The sequence below is a fragment of the Egretta garzetta genome, unplaced genomic scaffold (assembly GCF_000687185.1).
Source record: "Egretta garzetta isolate BGI_Z169 unplaced genomic scaffold, ASM68718v1 scaffold303, whole genome shotgun sequence".
NCBI lineage: Eukaryota > Metazoa > Chordata > Aves > Pelecaniformes > Ardeidae > Egretta > Egretta garzetta.
The window spans coordinates 790,121-809,704 of record NW_009259174.1 but is presented as its reverse complement, the minus strand read 5'-3'; the positions used below and the strand labels follow the sequence as shown (position 1 = coordinate 809,704).

At 37.8% G+C, this 19,584-nt stretch overlaps 1 protein-coding gene across 1 annotated transcript in view; it reads right to left on the bottom strand.

The window, feature by feature from the left end:
• The window catches only part of LOC104123321 (kelch-like protein 1), a gene marked incomplete at its 3' end in the record, with an annotated part of 110,254 nt that extends 94,922 nt beyond the window's left edge, over positions 1 to 15,332 (bottom strand). Inside the window, exon 1 of the mRNA XM_035891163.1 lies at positions 15,103 to 15,332. Within this exon, the coding sequence (XP_035747056.1) occupies positions 15,103 to 15,245 (143 nt within the window). The remainder of the gene's footprint in view (positions 1 to 15,102) is intronic.
• Between the last annotated feature and the right edge of the window lie 4,252 nt (positions 15,333 to 19,584).

Below are 19,584 nucleotides of genomic sequence, written 5' to 3'. Positions count from 1 at the left end.
TTGTAGCTCAGAAAGCTCCAAACAGCTCTAAATCTTGGTTTAAAGGCATGTTGAACTCTTCATTAAGAAAGGTCGGGTGTCTCAGGATGTCACCTTTTTTCAACTACTGATCTGGCAGTGAAAATACACAATAAACACTTTCATCCTTGAGAATCATAGCAGGTAAGTCATAGCTAAAAATGAGTTTGTGGACCCAGAAAGAGTTTCTCCAGATGAAGGGACTTCTCTACCTTTACTACAACTAAATTCAGCCTGATGTATTTCTGGTTTCTTTTATAATATAGAATATAACTGATTCCTGTTGTGCCTTTTTTATCCCATGATACAGATTTTATTTCCTTTTAATATAGAATATTTCCTTGCAATTTTCACAACTGTTTTCACATACACTTTTGATACAGAATTCCCTTAACATTGTTGGTGCATTTAGTAATTAAAAGAAGCAAGCAATAAAAAAAGAAACAAACCTTGATCACTTTTATACTCTTTAAGCAAGCTCTATCGATATTTTACTGCCAACTGAGTAGAATCTCAGATGTTACTTGGACTGAAAACTCATAGGCATGATACAGCTGTTTTCCCCACATATGATGCTGGTTCATATAGGAGCTGAATGTTCATTGCTTTTAAATGTGATTAGCTGTTCTGCAGAGGACACCAGCTGACACTGGGTGTCTTCACTGGTAGTGGTGCTCTACAGTTCTTCTTACAACAGACATTTACTATGCATGGCTTTGTGATTTCCTAAATTTTAGGGCTTGCACAACATATACTAAGGTATATCCATGCACTCACTTGAAAAAAAATCAGGAAAAGAAGGAAGCAGACACTGGGTGTCACTTACAGAACCATTTTGGCAGTACAATCAAGACTGCCATATTTTCTGAGTAAAACAACAAAGGAGCAAGCTGTGGAACAGATAAACTGTTTTGGATTTCACAAGGTAGTGATTACCTTTCCCGATGACTGTGGTATTCTCCCTCACCAGCTTACCAAATACAGAAAAAGCTATAAGAGCTTTGGAAAAAATATAGCTAACAGTAAATTTAATCTAGTACACAGACTATTTCCTGCTCAGTACTGAAGATCCTTAGAAAAAACTATGTCCAGACACCAATAATTATTTTTTTGAGACCAAATATTGACAATCAACTTTAAATTGGCATCTCCTATCTCAGAATTCTGATCTGTGGCTAATTGGGATCACCCACTTTCATGTTGTCTGTAATTCAGAATCAGATATGCCATGTCTTTTCCTTTTTTTATCACTCAGCCTTTCCCACGCACACTTTTTCAATTGGCTTAAATACACATGAAGTAGAATATAGTATAATTTTCAACTCAGCTTCAGGAATACAGCACAAACCCAATCTTCTTGCTCTGTACTCCCTAATGGACTGTGCAAAACTAAGTAAAGAGTGTTTGCTGTAAAAGCTACTGGCACCTTGAGGAATTTTGCTTGTCAAAACTTCCATTTTGTGTTTTATTCATGGTAATTTATTTGTTTTGCAACATTTTCTTTTTTTTTTTTCTTAATCTATTGATTATGTTCTTAGACTCTATTTCACTTTACTTAAGATCAACATTAAACTCGTAATATCCACTCCCTATTGAAAAATTTGCCACTACATGTTCCTTCTACCTTCACCTGTCATCTAGTCAGCATTTCAAATCTAGAGTTCTTTACCATCTACCTTTCTTCCTTTTCAGTCAGGACACTGAAATGTTAATTTCAGCTTGTCAGTGCTATAACTGCTTCATTCTTCTGAATTTGTAAGTATATAAAAAAAGCCATGAGATGATACATCATAAATTATTCTTGTCCGTAAAATTCTAACAAGATTCTCTAATCACATTGTATATCTTGTCTCTAGGAAGAGAACAAAAAAAATTCCATTGACCACTTATATATTGCAAGCTTTTCCTTTAGTTTGTATCAACAGACATTTTTAACAGTCTGTTTTCCTCCCTTTCTTGTGGACTAGAGAGCCACTTCTCATTCCATTGACTAACTTGAGGATCAGAGACATTTGCAGGAATTTCCAAGGTTCACATTTTGTCTATTCTCTTCTCAAAACTAAACTGTACTCAGTCTCTATGGAACAACAATATACTCAGGGGAGGTATAATGTATTAAATAGTAGGGAGGTACCACCTCCAGTTTGGAAGACCCTGATACACAATTGACCAGTGGGTGGTGAATTGTTTATGCTGGCTATGTATCAAGATGTGGAACTCAAAAACTCCTTTTGGTAAAAGAATACTGGGAACTAATAAAGCATTTTTACTCTTTTTTATTGCATGTGAAGAGTATGTACAGCCAATCATTGCCTAATCTGCACATTGTCTCTGGTTTGCTCATGAGCAACTTTTTCCTTCATGAATCTGAGTTTTCCTCTAGTCTCAGATTTGCTTGCCAACAAACTGTCAGCTACTTTGATTTCCTAAATTGTCATTACTTGTTCCTTCAAAGCAGAAATGATTTACTTTTTTGGAGTCAACAAGCAAAGGAAAAATGTACTATCTTAGGGCAAGGAAGAAAACATGGTATATCTAATACATGTTATCCCATTGCAAGCCATGAGAGTATTGAAGATTAAACAAAAGTTAGAAAGAAAAACTGATGAACTGTCAGTTCTAACTTTATAGAATGACTAGATGATGAAACAGGTAACTGTAGGTTCTGAGTGAATAATAGATCTCAGTTAGTAGTGACAAAACGCTCAGACTACTTATCAGTCATCTGAACAGTATACAAAAGCAACTAAGTCTCAAAAGTAATATGCATTCAACTGTCTTCTCAAAAATGTTTTGTGTGAATCATTCCACTGTTCATTGAAAATGAATTTTTATTTCTTTCAGAATTCAGAGCTTAAAATGTCTTCAACTTTTCGTATTTATGAATGCATATATATGAGTGTATATACATATATGCACACTTTGACATTTGTATCTGTCAAATTGAAAAACATATATATTTTACAGAGAAAAAAGGAAATAAAAAAACCTGCCAAAACTCATGTGGCAAAATTTGAAATATTGCATATTTTTTCCTCAGTCTTTGTAAATGAAAGCTGTTCCTGTGCAGTTAACAAACTGGAGATAATCTTAGAGTTAATTTGGGATTCAGCAGCCACTCAGAATCATTATCACAGTGCAATCATCTTGCTAATAATTCAGCGGCATCAGATTAGCTCATTAACATATTAGAAATTCACATTTATTGGGTAAAGAAGTAATCAGTGAGTATATAACAGTTAAATTAATGTGAATTGTCTCATGGTTCCCATCATAACTGTTAATATCGACAGTCTGGTCTGTGTGCTTACCTCATTTTGGAGAAAAATGGAACAGAACTACATGATAACCTTTTTTTTTTCCCTGACCATCTGTGTAATATTTATAAACTAACCTATTTGCAAAGGCAATTTCCTCTAGAACCACTACATAACAATAATAAAAAATCTCAAACAAGAAACCAAAATAAGCTCCCCAAACCCATAGACAGGTAGACGGAATTTTGAAGAGAATCAATTAAGCCTGAAACCAGAAAGTTTCCTTTTTGTCTTTACTCAGTTTTCTTCCATTTTAATATCTTACACAACACGTAGCTACAAGTATAAGTGATACCAGTAATCTACACTAAGTGATGTTCCCTCTTTGCCCTGAGGACCATGCCTTTTGAGTTTACATTCTCTTATTTGTTTCTTCTTCTTTTAATTCTTTCATTGTCTCCCAGACATTTAAGTGTAAATACAACAAGTGACTCCTTATCTCTTCCACAGTACAAACATAATTTTTCATCTCATTACATTTCTTAAGTTGCCACAATGTTTTTAGGAATGTTACACAAATATGACATCATCATTTCCACCAAAAACACAATGTCTACCATAGCTTTAGTTTTTTCTAGAGACCACAAGTAATGCACGTCACAGTTGCCAGATTTGATAATGAAGTCTATTGTCCAAAAGACTTTGCGAGTGTCTGTGTCCTTGTGTCAGTTTTGAAGATATCTGCTGTTTCAGACAGTATTTTGAACTCTATTCTGTTTTGAACCAGTAGAAAGATGAAATAAAAAGAGAAGACAGAAATATTAATCTAAGCAATTTCTCAACATTTGGGAATGGGCAGGAGAGGCAAAATGTCATAGTGATGAAGATAAAAGCTGATGAAGATCCATTATGATGCAAATGCAGAGCTCTATTTTTCTCTAGAAGAAAAACCACATATTCAGATATAGCATACATATTTGAATGTAGAAAACACAATCAACTGTGATCCTCTATTTGCAGGCTTAATGATTTTATTTACTCATTGCAACTCCACAAGGAAAAGGGGAAAAAAGCTTGCAGGAGAAGGAAACGTTCAGTTTCAGCTCCTCTGAGCTATCAGGAGAAATGTTACAAGCACAGATAATAAGTTTGATGCAAGTACAGAGATAGATCTGTGAAGTCATTAGAATAAGTGACTGCTAAAGTATCTAATTTTTTTAAGGTCTATTTGTCATCCTTTGTACAAAATGCTACAACAGAGAATCATTATTAATTTATCTTCACAACTCACACCTCCATAAGGCTCAGTTTGGTCAAATCCTTCCCTGTGATCTTCAACACTTTTTTTGATGGCAGGCTGTCAGGTCTTGCTGACCCAAGTTATTCTTGTATGGCTTCCTTTGTCACATTCTGTCATTGACCTGATTTTGCTTGTTTGCTTGTTTGGGGTTTTTTTTCTATATCATTTAGCCTCCCCTCTTTTTCTTTCTTTTTTTTTTTTTTTTTTTGAATTTGAAAGGGGAATCAATCCCCTAAGCATAGATGTCAAGTGCCAGTTTCAGAGATCTTGGAGTATCTGATTCATCAGCATGGCCTGGCACAGACCTATGAAAACCTTGCACCCTTCTGGGCCACATGATGAAAGTGAGGCAGGGTACTCCAAGGCATCTTAGGACATACTAGGCAGCTGAACATTGCTTTTTACTTCCTTCCTAAGACACTTGATGCTTTTTTCGTTCACCCTTCAAAGTCCATTTCAGTTATTGCACCTACTTCCACTCCATAAAGTAATACTATTAGTACTCTGGTAATAGAATCATAGAATATCTCAAGTTGGAAGGGACCCATAAGGATCATCAAGTCCAACTCCCTGCTCGTCACAGGACTACCTAAAAATAAACCATATAACTAAGAGCGTCATCCGGATGCTCCTTGAACTCTGACAGGCTTGGTGCCATGATCCCTTCCCTGGGGAGTCTGCTCCAGTGACTGACCACATTCCTAGTGAAGAACCTTTTCCTAATGTCCAGTCTGAACTTCCCATGATGTAGTGTCATTCCATTTCCTCGTGTCCTATCACTGGTCATCAGAGAGAGAAGATCAGCACCTTCCCCTTTGCTGTCCCCCTGGACACACTTAAATAGTTTGATGTCCTTCTTATAATAAGGCACCCAAAACTGCACACAGTACTTGAGGTGGGGCTGAACCAGTGCAGGGTAGAATGGGACAATCACCTCCCTCGACTGGCCAGCTACACTGTGCTTGTTGCACCCCAGGACACAGTTGGCCCTTGTCGCTGTCAAGGCACACTGTTGATTCATACTCAACTTGCCATCAACCCAAAACGCCAGATCTCTTTCCGCAGGGCTGGTCTTCAGCCTCTTATCCCCAAATCTGTATGTATAACCAGGATTACCCCATCCCAGGTGGAGAATCTGGTACTTGCTCTTGTTAAACTTCATATGGCTGGTGATTACCCAGCTCTCCAGTCTATCCAGATCTTTCCATAAAGCCTCTCTACTCTTGAGGGAGGTAGCTCCTCCTAGTTTAGTATCATCAGCAAACTTACTTAAAGTATATTTAATTTCTGCATCCAGATCATTTATAAAAACATTAAAGAGCACTGACCCTCAAATTGACCCCTGGGGAACCCCACTGGTGACTATCCACCAGCCTGATGGAACTCTATTTACTATAATTCTTTGAGCATATTCAAAAAAGGGTAAGAAATGCTGTGCAACAGCTGCTGTGAGAGATGAATGAGAAAATGTGAGAGGAACAGCCCTGAAGACAGCAAGGTGAGAGAAGGAGGGACAGGAGGTGCTCTAGGCACACCAGGGCAGAGATTCAGTCCATGCTGAAGCAAGCTGTCCCTCTGCAGCCCTTGGAAGACCACACTGGAGCAGATACGCACCCTGTAGCCTGTGGAGGCTCCCATGCTGTAGCAGGTGGATGTGCCCTGAAAAAAGTTGCCGCCCATGAAGAGCCAGTGCTGGAGCAGGTTCCTGACAGGAGGCTTTCTGGCAGGACCTGTGGCTCACAGGGGACCCACACTGGAGCAGCCCATTCTTGAAGGACTGCACCCAGTGGGAAGGACCCACACTGAAGGACCATCTCCTGTGGGAGAGAACCTGTGCTGAAGCAGGGGAAGAGTGTGAGGAGGAAGGAGCAGCTGAGACATGTGATGAACTGACCACAACACCCATTCCTCGTCCCCCTGCATCACTCAGGGGGAGGAGGTAGAAGAGTCAGGAGTGAAGCTGAGCCTGAAAAGAAGGGAGGGGTGGGGGGAAGGTGTTTCTAGTTTTGTTTTTATTTCTAACTATCCTACTGTGTTATTAACTGGCATTACATTAATTTCCCCCAAGTCAAGTCTTTTTTGCCCATGGTAATTGGTGAGTGACCTCCCTCTCCTTATCTTGACCCATGAACTTTTCCATCTTGTTTTCTCCCCTTGTCCTGCTGAGGAGGGGGAGTGATAAAATGGCTTTGGTGGGTACCTGGCAACCAGCCAAACTCAGCACACCACAATCAGACACAAGTGATCAGGTAACTTAAGCTATAGATCTCCATTGATTACAATGAGAATAGATATATGGCCATACCAAAACCAAAACTCAGCTGCATAACCAACTTCAGATTCTCAGAAACTATCTTCAAAACTCAAATCCTATTTCTGCACATGCAAAATATTTAACTGGTACATACCCCATTATGTGAACTTAAGATCTTTCATGTCTGAAAAAGGTACAAATACAACCAGAGGAGTTCCTTGTGGAGATCACAGAAATTCCTTTGAAAATATTAATCTCATTCTCAGAATCAGGCAATTTACTTTATCTATTACTCCTTCTTAACAAAAAAAGAAAATCAATCAGAGTTACTATTAAAAATTTATCTAAATTGCCTTGCTGTTTTCCCTCTGATTCTGTTGTTGTTGTTCTGTCTCAACCATATTACTCGAATAATTTGGTTTTAAACTCATGGATGGTAGGTTGTGTTAAACACCACAGTTCAGATGCAAGGTTTGAATCAAGAAGTTCCTCAAATCCTAATTACAGATATCTGGGACACAGGGCAGCTGTACTGCTTATACTGTGCACTTTCCACAAGCATCTGTTACTAACTAATGCAAGATCAGTCTTAGGACTCTGTAGTGTGCATTCTGCTTCTTTCACCCCCTGCCTTTAAACTGTCTTTCCTTCTCTGCCTCGTTCTTTATCCTTTCATCTCACCTTTCAGCTTAACTTTCTCCACTTTTTTCATTTTATTAATACTGTTTTTTTCTTAAACCTCACCTCTTTATAGTAGCTTTCAAAATACATTTTAAAAGATAGCCCCTGTCCTTAGAGAACTAAAAAAAGGGGAACATAAATTACAGTTTGTTGAAAAAGTTTTATTAAATTTATCAGGATGTGTGGTGGGTTGACCCTGGCTGGATGCCAGGTGCTCACCAATCTGCTCTGTCTCTCCTCCTCCTCAGCTGGATAGGGGAGGAAAGAAAAACAACCCAAAAGGCTCATGGGTCAAGATAAGGACAGGGATATCACTCACCAATTACCATAATGGGCAAAACAGACTTGACTTGGGGACTTGACTCGGGGACTTGACTCCCTTCTTCCTGGGCTCAACTTCACTCCCAGTTTTCTCCACCCATTATCTCCAAGTGGCACAGGGGGATGGGGAATGAGGGTTGTGGTCATAGAATCATAGAAACATAGAATAATTTGGTTGGAAAAGACCTTTAAGATCATCGAGCCCAAATGTACCTGTCCACTACTAAACCATGTCTCTAAGCACCTCGTCCACCCATCTTTTAAATACCTCCAGGGATGGGGACTTGACAACATCCCTGGGTAGCCTGTTCAAGTGCCTGAGAAACGTTTCAGTGAAGAATTTTTTCCTATTTTCCCACCTAAATCTCTCCTGGTGCAACTTGAGGCCATCTCCTCTTGTCCTACCTCTTGTTACTCGGGAATAGAGACTGACAGCCACCTCACTATAACCTCCTTTCAGGTAGTTGTAGAGAGTGATAAGGTCTCCCTTCAGCCTCCTCTTCTCCAGGCTAAACAACCTCAGTTCCCTCAGATGCTCCTCATGAGACTTGTGCTCCAGACCCTTCACCAGCTTCATTGCCCTTCTCTGGACATGCTCCAGCAATTCAATGTCCTTCCTGTAGCGAGGGGCCTAAAGCTGAATACAATATTCGAGGTGAAGCCTCACCAATGCCAAGTACAGAGGAGGGATGGCTTCCCTGGTCCTGCTGTTCACACTATTTCTGATACAAGTCAGGATGCCGTTGACCTTCTTGGCCACCTGTGTACACTGCTGGCTCATATTCAGTCAGCTGTCAACCAGTACCCTCAGATCGCTCTCTGCCAGGCAGCTTTCCAGCCACTCATCCCAAGTGACTCATTCCAGTCACTTCATCACATGTTGTCTCTGCCACTCCTTCCTCCTTAGGAGGAGGACTCCTCACATTCTTCCCCTGCTCCAGTGTGGGGTCCCTCTCACTGGAGACAGTCCTCCACAAACTTCTCCAGTGTGGGTCCTTCCCATGGGCTACAGTTCTCCCTGAGCTGCTCCAGCGTGGGTCCCTTCCACGGGGTGCAGTCCTTCAGAAACAGACTGCTCCAGCATGGATCCCCTACAAGGTCACAAGTCCTGCCAGCAAACCTGCTCCCGTGTGGGCTCCTCTCTCCATGGGGTCGCAGGTCCTGCCAGGAGCCTGCTCCTGTGTGGGTTTCCCACAGGGTTACAGCCTCCTTCTGACATCCACCTGCTCTGGTGTGGGGTCCTCCGTGGGCTGCAGGTGGCTATTTGCTCCACCAATAACATCCATGGGCTGCAGGGGGACATCCTGCTTTCACCATGGTCTTCACCACAGGCTGCAGAGAAATCTGCTCCAGTGCCTGGAGCACCTCCTCTCCCTCCTGCTGCACTGACCTGGATGATTGCAGAGTTGTTTCTCTCATATATTCTCAGTCCTCTCTTCTGGCTGTTGCTGTGCAGCAGTTTTTCTCCCCGCCTTCTTAAATATGTTATCACAGAGGTGCTACCAACATGTCTGATGGGGCTCAGCCTTGGCCAGTGGTGGGTCTGTCTTGGAGCCAGCTGGCATTGGCTCTATTGGACTCAAGGGAAGCTTCTAGCAGCTTCTGACAGAAGCCACTCCTTTAACCCTTCCACTACCAAAACCTTGCCACACAAACTCAATACAGGATGATAACAAATAAAAGCTGTACTACTTCAGAGCTGAACACCCTAAAAAGGCTTCAGTTGAATTTATTTCAGTATTTACAATCAAAAATTTAAATTTTCTGTTGAAAAAAAGTTTTCACTTTTTATCCAAACAGTTGTAGGAAGACTTGAGTAGCCATAAAAAAGTATTTCTTTTTTTATATGTAAGTGGTAATTTTCTACTCATTCTGTGCTACCTTTTCCACGATAGTAAGAAACCCCCCTGATTGCTGAGCATTGGAAAGAACACAAATGCCTATGTTCCTTTGATATTAAGTGAAAACAATAAATAAAGAACCCAGATTTCTCATTATAAACTTAGCTATACTTGACAATGTTAAAACAACAACAAAATCAGATTTCTTGGGTTTTTTTCATTCTCAGTCTTGGGTTCTCACCAAACGCAATGAAAGTCAGAATTACATTAGCATTACAGGTATTGCATTTAAAAATGGTGCAATTCAAATTATTTGCCTTCACTCAAAACAACCAAATTATTTGTGGCAAAACCATATTTTTCATTTCACATTGACCCATGGGATTATTGCTTGATTAAGAGTTTTCTTTTACCTTGGAAGTAATTGCTGCTTTGATCATCTCACTATAGTTCTGAATAACATTTACGTCCATGTTTTTGTGTTTCAGATGAAATTTATTAGCTGTAGACAAGTTAGATTTCTAGATACAACTGCATTTGGCTGATTGCAACCTGGATAGAAGGGTCAATCAAAAGTGGGTTGGTTTTATTCATTTGTTTTGTAACAGCAATGCCTGAGTTCCTTCTATTCCAGGCACTGTAAAGTCACAATATGATTCTTGTCTTAAAGAGGTTATATTTGAAATAAGAGGTACAGAAAATGAGAAAAATATATATAGCATGCATCCCCAGAGTGACTGGAGAAACTACAGACTTCGTGTTCATCATATTTTAAAATTAGGATGGATTGTTAATAGTGCAACAGATTAACTGAAGGGAAGGGAAATTATTATTTTAGCATTTTTCTCTGGTTAAGGTATTTTACATTTTTACATTTGTTTGTTATCTATACATGTTATAGCAATATAACTAAAACATTGAGGCTTACTTTATTTTTCAAATTTATGTCAGCTACTTTACCCTTCTGAAATCCCTGCTACAGAGGTCTTCCTACTTTCTCAGTATCCTTTTTGGCTGCTTGTTCATCATTATAATACTTGGTTTGTTTGTACTTCCTTATGCTATTCTTTCATTTGAAATATTACACCTATAACCTGTTTAGTGGAAGATTAGATGACACAAACATGATGCTCATGAGCCAACAAAAATGCTTAAGCACATTATAACTTTAAAACTGTTTCAGTTACCTGAACAGTGAAAAGCAGCTATAATAAGATTGAGAGTTTGGCACGGTGCCTGCAAGTCAGGAACTAGAGCTCAGGGATTATGTTTTGTGATCTCCCTTCTAATTTTACTTTCTCCCTTTGTTGCGGAGACAGAAAACCCCCCAACCAAAACCCAAAACCCACCACCAATGACAAAAATTAACTTGGCAGCATTCAGGCTGTGACCGGAGTCTACCTGATATTCTTCCTATAAAAGTATTAGGTTTTAGAGATCTAATGGCACAGCACTAACTTCTCTTCTAGAGAAAGGTTATTTAAACAGATCATCAAAGGACATAATCAAGATATGTGATTGGAGAAGAGGGGAAAAAAGGCCAAACACTCTCAGGAATTAAACCAGAAATGACACAGAGATTATGAACTGTGGAGAAGTCTGGTGAAATGCACAAGAACCAATGGCACCGTAACTATTTTTGGTGTCTCACTTCATTCAGTGCAATATACTGACATTTCTTAATTGATTTTTTACTTTTATAGGAATAGATACATTGAGACTATATTATTACATAAAACATTTTTCTGTGCTTAGTTTTTACACTATTGTTTTGGTTTGATTTGTTCTAAATCAGAGAAAAATGAAGAAAAATATAACTTTCATACTTTGTATTGAAAAAAGTAGGAAGTTTTTCCTGGATTTCTGAAAGTGGTTCTTATAGTACTATATTGTGGCATATACACCTATTTCATTTTCTCTAAATTATTATATTAAAAAGAAAATATGTGAAAAAAATATTTTTAGGCAATAATTTTGAGTACTTTGTATTTATTAATTTGCAACATATTCAGTATAAGCTATGGCTTGTAACATGTTTTAACTGGATTTTAAAATGAGGGTCCATTTTATCTAGGATAAGATTTTATACACCTTGTACATGAAATGTTTTAACAAATTTCTACCTATCATGAATTATTGAATTTAAAAACTCCACAAATACCAATCATGCATTGCCCTCTGCAAGCAGGTTTTTTTATGTATTCTCAGGAATACAAAATAAATATTATCTAGCCTACTTTATAAAAAAACCCTTTAATTAGAGGATGCACTTTGCTGGATCTGCTTCTGACAAATCTAGAAAAAATAAATGACCTGTGAAATCTGATGGCTGCAGTGACCATGAGACAATGTAATTTAAGACAACAGATCCTAAGAGAAGTTGGGAAAATGAATAGAAAATTACAGCCTTGGATGTCAGAAGTGACTCCTAATTGAAGTCAAATGCAAAAAGGGAGTATACAGAAGGTGAAAGCAGGGATGAATGACCTGGGAGAAATACAGAGACATTGCATCAACATGCAAAAATGGAATTAGGGAGGCCCAAAGGTCAGGTGCAGATGAAGTTAGCAAGGGATGTGATGGGAAAGCAGGGTTTCTGTAATTACCTTGGCAGAAAAAGGAAAACTATGAAAAACTTTTGTCCACTGCTCAATAAAACTGTCTTTGGCTCAGTCTTTTTAATTCTTTTTTTAGCATGGTCTGCTTTCAGGCCTCCCACGTTCCTGTGCCTAGTGGCAGGATCTGCAGGATATCACTCACAATAGAGGAAGATGTACTTAGGCTGCAGTTAAGTGAAATGGACATACATAAGTTCTTGGGACCAGACAGGGTGTGTTCAGTGAGCAACGGTTGAAAGAGCTCAACAATATTACTGTAAGGCCATTCTCTCATCTTTAACAGATCATGATAATTGCAGGAGGTTTCTGAAGACCGAAATATCAATTTCCATGTCCATCCTCAAGAAGGAAGATGTGGGTAACTATAGACTGGTTTGCCTCACAAGAAGACCATGGAGCAAATCTGCTTAGCAGCCAAATTCTGGATCACTAAAGACAGTGAGGATAATAAAAAACTGGAACAGGCTGCCAAGTGAGGACCCTGCACAAGTTTAAAAACTAACTGGGCATGACCCTCAATGGCCCTCCTTTGATGACCCTCAATGGCCTAATCTAACCTTGTTTTTGACCCTGCTTTGAGCAGAGGGAGTTGAATCAGACTCTAGAAGGTCTTTTCCAAATTAAATTATATTACAAGATTGTAACAGGTTAGTAAAAATAAACAGCTGAAATGACAAATGTGAAATTAAAGCTACTACTGAAAGGTGGACACACAAATATGAACAGCTGTCTTAAAAATAGTGGGGAAAATGAACCAAACTAATAAAAACCCCTTGCAGTTTCCTCTGTTTCATTCTCTACAAACTATGCAGTTTACCAAAATATTCAAAACAGGCAAAAAATATAATGGTAAAAAATGTATCATCTTTTATATCATCCACATTAAACAGGGCAAATTATACCAACTGTGAAATATTTCTATGTTCCTAATAAGGGTTTTTTTCTGTCAGTTTAAGAATGTAGATTCAGACATTGCTTTTTTTTTTTTTTTTACAACTGTGCTGAAATATGTGAAAAGCAAAAATAGGCCAAGTAACTGCAAGAGGGAACAACAAAATTCTCATTATTTCTGAAAAAAATCTTTTTATTTGATTTCAGTAATGTATAGGGATGTAAAATTGGACACAGATTGGAAGGCCTTAGGTTATTATCCCTCCAGTTTTCTTTTTGATGGGATGCACCTTAAGGCAAACCTTGCAGCCTTGTAACACTGTAAATGCAGATGGACAGAAGGACTGAAGTTTTATATTATTCCCTCTGTACTTGATATACCCATAAAGGAATGATCTTGGTGATTTAGATAAAAATGGCATCAGACCACAGCTACCAGGGGTGCATAAAGTGCCAGATGCATAATACATTTAACAGTGGCAAAAAGCCTGGAACACAGGAGTTGTGTCAGTTGCCAGATTAGTGGGTAGATATTACGGGGGACTTAGCTGGCATCTGGGAACCTAAATATATGAAAGCAGGGGAGGAACACTAAAAATGGCAGCTCTTAGAAGACAGGAGAGTAGAAACAAAGTCTTAAGAATTAAAAATGCTGAAGAAAGAGGGGAAAGATTTCTACATTTATTACAGCAACTAATCTGAAATCAAGCGGACTCTGTTTCACACGTACTGCAAACTACCTAGATCATTCTGTTACTGCTTGTTAAGTGGAGTTATTTTCTCATTTATTACAAGTATTGGGGCAATTTAAATATTTTAATTAAAGTTTCTCTCTGGTTTTATTGTTTAGTATTTGAACAATTGCTTTGGCTTTGCAGTCTTGCATACTACACCTTTTAAAATTATTATTACGGGAGTTGGAATATAGAATATCCAACTTTTTTGTAAAGCAGAAAAAGAATAGTCTCTGTGTCCATCTTCACTTGGGCAGAAGGAAATTTTTAAAGGTTCAAATTGCCATTGTATTCCTCTACACCAGAAAGTTAATTTATGAATTCAGAAATACATCAACTGTTTTTCAGTTTTCCTGCTGGGGAACCATAGTCCTGTTCTGAATTTGGCACCTCAGCAGAGAAACTAGGGCACAAGCAGGGAATAGGTCACCCTTAGTTTGCAACCTTATATAGAGTACAAATGCGAAACCACCTGCTAACTTGGAAACTCAGAAGTATTCTCTGTATTTTATCTAAACTCTAGGACTGGATTTATATTTGGATGCACTAAATCAAAGGCTATAGCTAAGATTAAAATCACAATGAAGAATAACTATTTTAAGCTCTAAATACAATCCAAAACCAAGCACTGTTTCATATATACTGGCTGCTTTAATAACAGATATTCTTATAGAATTTTAAAAATTATACTGTCATTAAAATTTGTATAATTGTAATTACAAGTAATTAAGATTCTTTCAATTCATTCATAGGAACAGTTTATGGGAAATCAGTGTTTAGTATTATTCTACTATAAGTGTCTGAGAGACTCTGTATGACAGACTTACCAGAGTATCATGATCTTAAGCTAAAAGTGATGCTCTGTTCAGTGTAGCTGTATAGCATCTCATTTCACAAATTTCCATTTTCCTCATATACGAACAGCATCACAGCAGGAAAAAATGTTTGGCACACTCACAGTAAAAAGCTTGTTAGTTGAGTGCTACTTGAACTTTTGAAATCTGTACAAAAAAACCTACCTTCAAAGGCCCAACCTTCAAATACCACCTTTTGCAGCCACTTACATTTGTGATGTTTAAAGCAAGAGGGAAGCAGGCATAAGGGGACACAGAAAACACAGTTCTAAGAAATAAGCATACACAAAACATTTACTTTTGTGTTTTCAATATCTTATGCTTATGTCTCACCTATGTGCAGGTATCTTGCGATTCCCAGCAATCAGGATAACGTCACAGAGCTGCTGTTGCTTCAGGTAGCTCTCCATCTTCCTGAAGGTTTGCTCTGCATGGTGAACAGCCTGGTAGAATTCCTCGGAGCTGCATGAATCCATGTCACAGTGGGGTGGCAAGGAGCTGCTGGCTGCTGACAGTCTGTAAACCACAAGAAAAACTCCATGTTGATAAGATGTGAACAGTTGTCTAGAAGACTTCATCACAGGCTTCTAATATGTGAGATAAGTAATCAGTTGTCCTGGTTTCGGCTGGGATAGAGTTAATTTTCTTCATAGTAGCTAGCATAGTGCTGTGTTTTGGATTTAGTACCAGAAGAATGTTGATAACACACTGATGTTTTTAGTTGTTGCCAAGTAGTGCTCAGACTACTCAAGGACTTTTTGAGCTTCTCCTGCTTGGCCAAGTGCATAACAAGCTGGGAGGGAGCACAGCTAGGACAGCTAACCCAAACTGACCAAAGGGCTATTCCATACCATATAACGTCATGCTCAGGGGGAGTTAGTCAGTGGTTTGCGGGGAGAGTGATCATGGTTCGGGGAGTGATCGCTGCTCGGGACAGGCTGAGCATCGGTCGGCGGGGGGGGAGCAATTGCGTTGTGCCTCATTCGTTTTGTATATTCTGTATATTCTGTTACCATTCTCATTATTACTTTTATTATTATTTTCTCTTATTAAACTGTCTCTATCTCATCCCACAGATCTAACTTTTTTTTTCTTCCCGATTCTCTCCCCCATCCCACTGAGGGAGGGGGGGAGTGAGAGAGCGGCGGCGTGGTGCTTTGTTGCCAACCGGGTTAAACCATGACATCAGTGCATCCTTCCCAGTTCTCATAACTAGAAATACAAGGTGGAAAAATCTTACTGCATTGTGAGGGACAACTTAAATTGTAAGTCTTTTAAAATTGATACGATTTTTTTTAGCACAGACATGGAGCTAATCCATTTGTTGCTTCTTTGATAGTTATTAAAAATATAAATATGAACAACAAATAGAAATTCAGTATATTCATGTTAAGATTAGTAGCATAGTTATGTCTTCATTACTAAACTATGATTGGGCTCTTCAGGGTTTTTTTTGATTTTAGAGCAAAATTATTTTACAGAATTAAACAAGATATGTATTTTTTCTTAAGTATTAATATGAACATGTAGGATGCAAGAAGTGCAGAAGCCGAATGGGCAGTAACCACAAGGAGGAGCAAGAGGAGGAGCAAGAGGATGAGCAAGAGGACGTCACCGTGACCACACAGTGATTGGCAGGACTAGGATGCGGCTTTGCTAGAAAGTTTAGGGCTCCAAAATAAACTGCGTCACTTGGAGCATCCATACTGTGTATGCTGTGTTTCCTTGACCTGCAGACGGCAGGGTGTCTGCGTGATCCTTCGAGTAACCTTAAAGTTGATACAAGAACCAACAAGAACACACAAAATAAAGAAATAATGGAAAAAGCAATCCTATCTTTCTGCTGATTCTAAGAGGGCCTACTCTAGTTCACTTCAAATTCACATGCATTTTACACTACCTGGGAAAGAAAAATAAAACTCTAATTGACTTAATTTGTAATAAATTGGGAATATTTCCACAATGATAAACTGCATACCTACTTTTTAACCAAAAGGCTTATTAATACAAAGTGCATTTAGCCTATAAAGATAATGATGTCTAAAATTCAAAAAATCAGAAAAAAAAAAGCAACAGGAGAAAAATGCAAATTTATATATATATATACACATATGTTCTTAGTTCAGATTTATTCAGTTCAGTATTTCTGGTTCAGACCGTCACTGAAAATAAGAAAATGTGTCAGCAAGTACTAGCCCTTGAAAAAAATAATGCTAGTACTTCCAAATAATTCACAACACAGACAATACCCTCTTCTTTTACAAATATGTAATGAGATTGTTTCAAATTAAAGCCATAAGATTTTATATATCTTGTGGTGCTGAAAATGAAGAATTTAATAGATGATGCTGATTATATTTTTTACTTCAACTAGTTATATACAAAACATCTTACATAATCAATAGACGATCAGAGGGCATATTTTAGTCCAGTATATCAAATTATATTATCAATTAATTCAAACCAATCTAATTTGATACATATTCTATTGAAAAATAAATATTAAGGAGCACATAAATAATTTTTATAATTTACAGTAATAATACAACAGTTTCATTATATAAGATTTGAATTCAGTAGGTACTATCTTCTAAGAGTGATATTGATAGACCTATAACATAACACAATCTGCATTCCTGGTGCTGGAAAAAATTGAAAAGTGAGTAAAGATAATAATAATAAAAAAATAACCTATTAAAATGAAATACTGTTATCTTAGAGAAAAAAAACCCAAACTTTGGTATTTTTATTGACTCTCAGTAGACCATAATATAGTTCAGAAAAGTAGTATTTCCTTTTGACATATACTAGCGATTTACTTTTGAATTAGTTTTTGTCTGAAAGTGTTCCACTTACTCTCCTACAGTCATTGTACAAGGGTCCACAGGGGAAAGGAGGAAAGGCTGGTCCATCTTTCTGTCACTGTAATTGCTAGGCTTCAAAACATTCCTTTAAAGTAGCTGGAAGCCTGCATACTTGAGGGCGGCCTGCAGATAATTTTACAGAGAACTAACTCAGTTACCTTTGTATCTCAGTCCACTATCTATTCTGTGCCATATACAGGTACTTACTTATTAGAATGTGATGAGTTACCTTTAAAATTATTACCTACAGTAACTTCACTTGAATAGCATTAAATTGGATCCTAAGAAATAATCAGCTGGTTTACATTAATCAATATTGCCATTTATATGCTGGTGATCTTACAATATGTGTGAGCCTGCCTATAGGAAATCGAACTGGCAAAACTTTATTAACCATAATTCCTCAACAGAAACAGTTACGAATTGGTAATTTTAAAAGGAACATTTTTTTTAATTATCTTATAGTAAATGTTGTTATACAGTCAAGTAGTTTATGTTAGATACCTCTTGAGAACTCCTCCTAAAGACAAAAAAAACCATATTCATTCAGTGAGTAACATAATCTGCTTCTGTGTTCCTATCCAATCTGGACTGCCAAATAAGTTGATCAGAAATCTAAGTTTATTTTCATATCTTTGGATGTATAAGTACTTTCACATAGTTCTGTAATGATGGAACTAAGCTCATTAGTATGGGTAGTGAGTAGATATTTCAGCTTTTTTCTCTTTTTTCCTCTCAGTTTGATTATAGCCCTATGCACACTTCTTCACTTTTATTGCTGAAGAATTAGAATGACAAGTAATTTACAAGAAATAAATCAGTGCCTAATAAACAAGGTTGCTAGGGTTAAACAGACACATTTCCTCCTTTCCTTTGGGGAATTCAGAAGTGACAACAACAGCCATTCTGAGACATGAAAATAACAGGAATGGGCAGGTCTGAATGGGTTCATATTGTTTGTTAATTCAGAACTTAGGTCTAAGTCAGTTTACATTTGAACAGATAAGGTACTAATCCTGCCTCTTCTTGGCTATTAAAAACATGCTGCACTTTTCAGGTTAGAAAAATAGAAGTACCCTGACTGAATTTATGCTAGTTCTACAAAGTTAGATTGGGTTGAAATGAGGTTAGTCAATTTTTCTTAAATAACTAGACAGTGTTTGCTACAAATCTTGGCATCTTTCCTGCTTGCCATTTATTGGCAATGCTTTCCACCCTCAAACTCATCAGTATATCTTGTCACTTAGCAAGTCATTAAATTACTACTCAAACGCAAGCCCTGGAGGCCCAGCATATTTTAAATTATTATCCTGAAAACTGGCAAGTAACAAGCTTAGTAGAAGACAATAAATTAATCTTTTATTTATTTTCTAAGAAAGCCCAGATAAAAAGCCTGCTACTTATCCTATTCAGGAGCTACCTCGTTTTTGTTACAAATGCTCTGTCTGCATAATCTATGCTTTAAATTCAGTCAGCAGCTTGTTAAAATAGGAATTAGTTAAAAGAGCTTCAGCTGGTAAATACCAGTTATTTTCTACCCGTTCATGAAAGGCATGTATAGGTACTTAGGACCAATTAGCAAAATGAAAATAACACTTTCTGCTTGCAGATATTGTTTTTATTTAGGTGCAGGCAATCTGAACCACATATGCAGTGAGATGCTTGTTGAGTGCATTCTGCAGGAACTCCAGCACAAATTCACCTGAAGATTCCTGGAGTCTTTCAAAACCCTTTTTAGTACTTGTGTACCTCAAAATCCTGTAATCAGTGAACAGGACAGATTCCAGATGGGCTTTTTCCATAATCTTTCTCAGTTGGCAAGCGCAAAACCTGAATTTACTGTCGGAATTTCAAATGTTCAGGGATTGTTCAGACTAGAACATTTTTTATATTTAAACAACTTAAATAAAGAGAAATAAGGAAACCAAACCTTTCACAAGATTACAGCAAT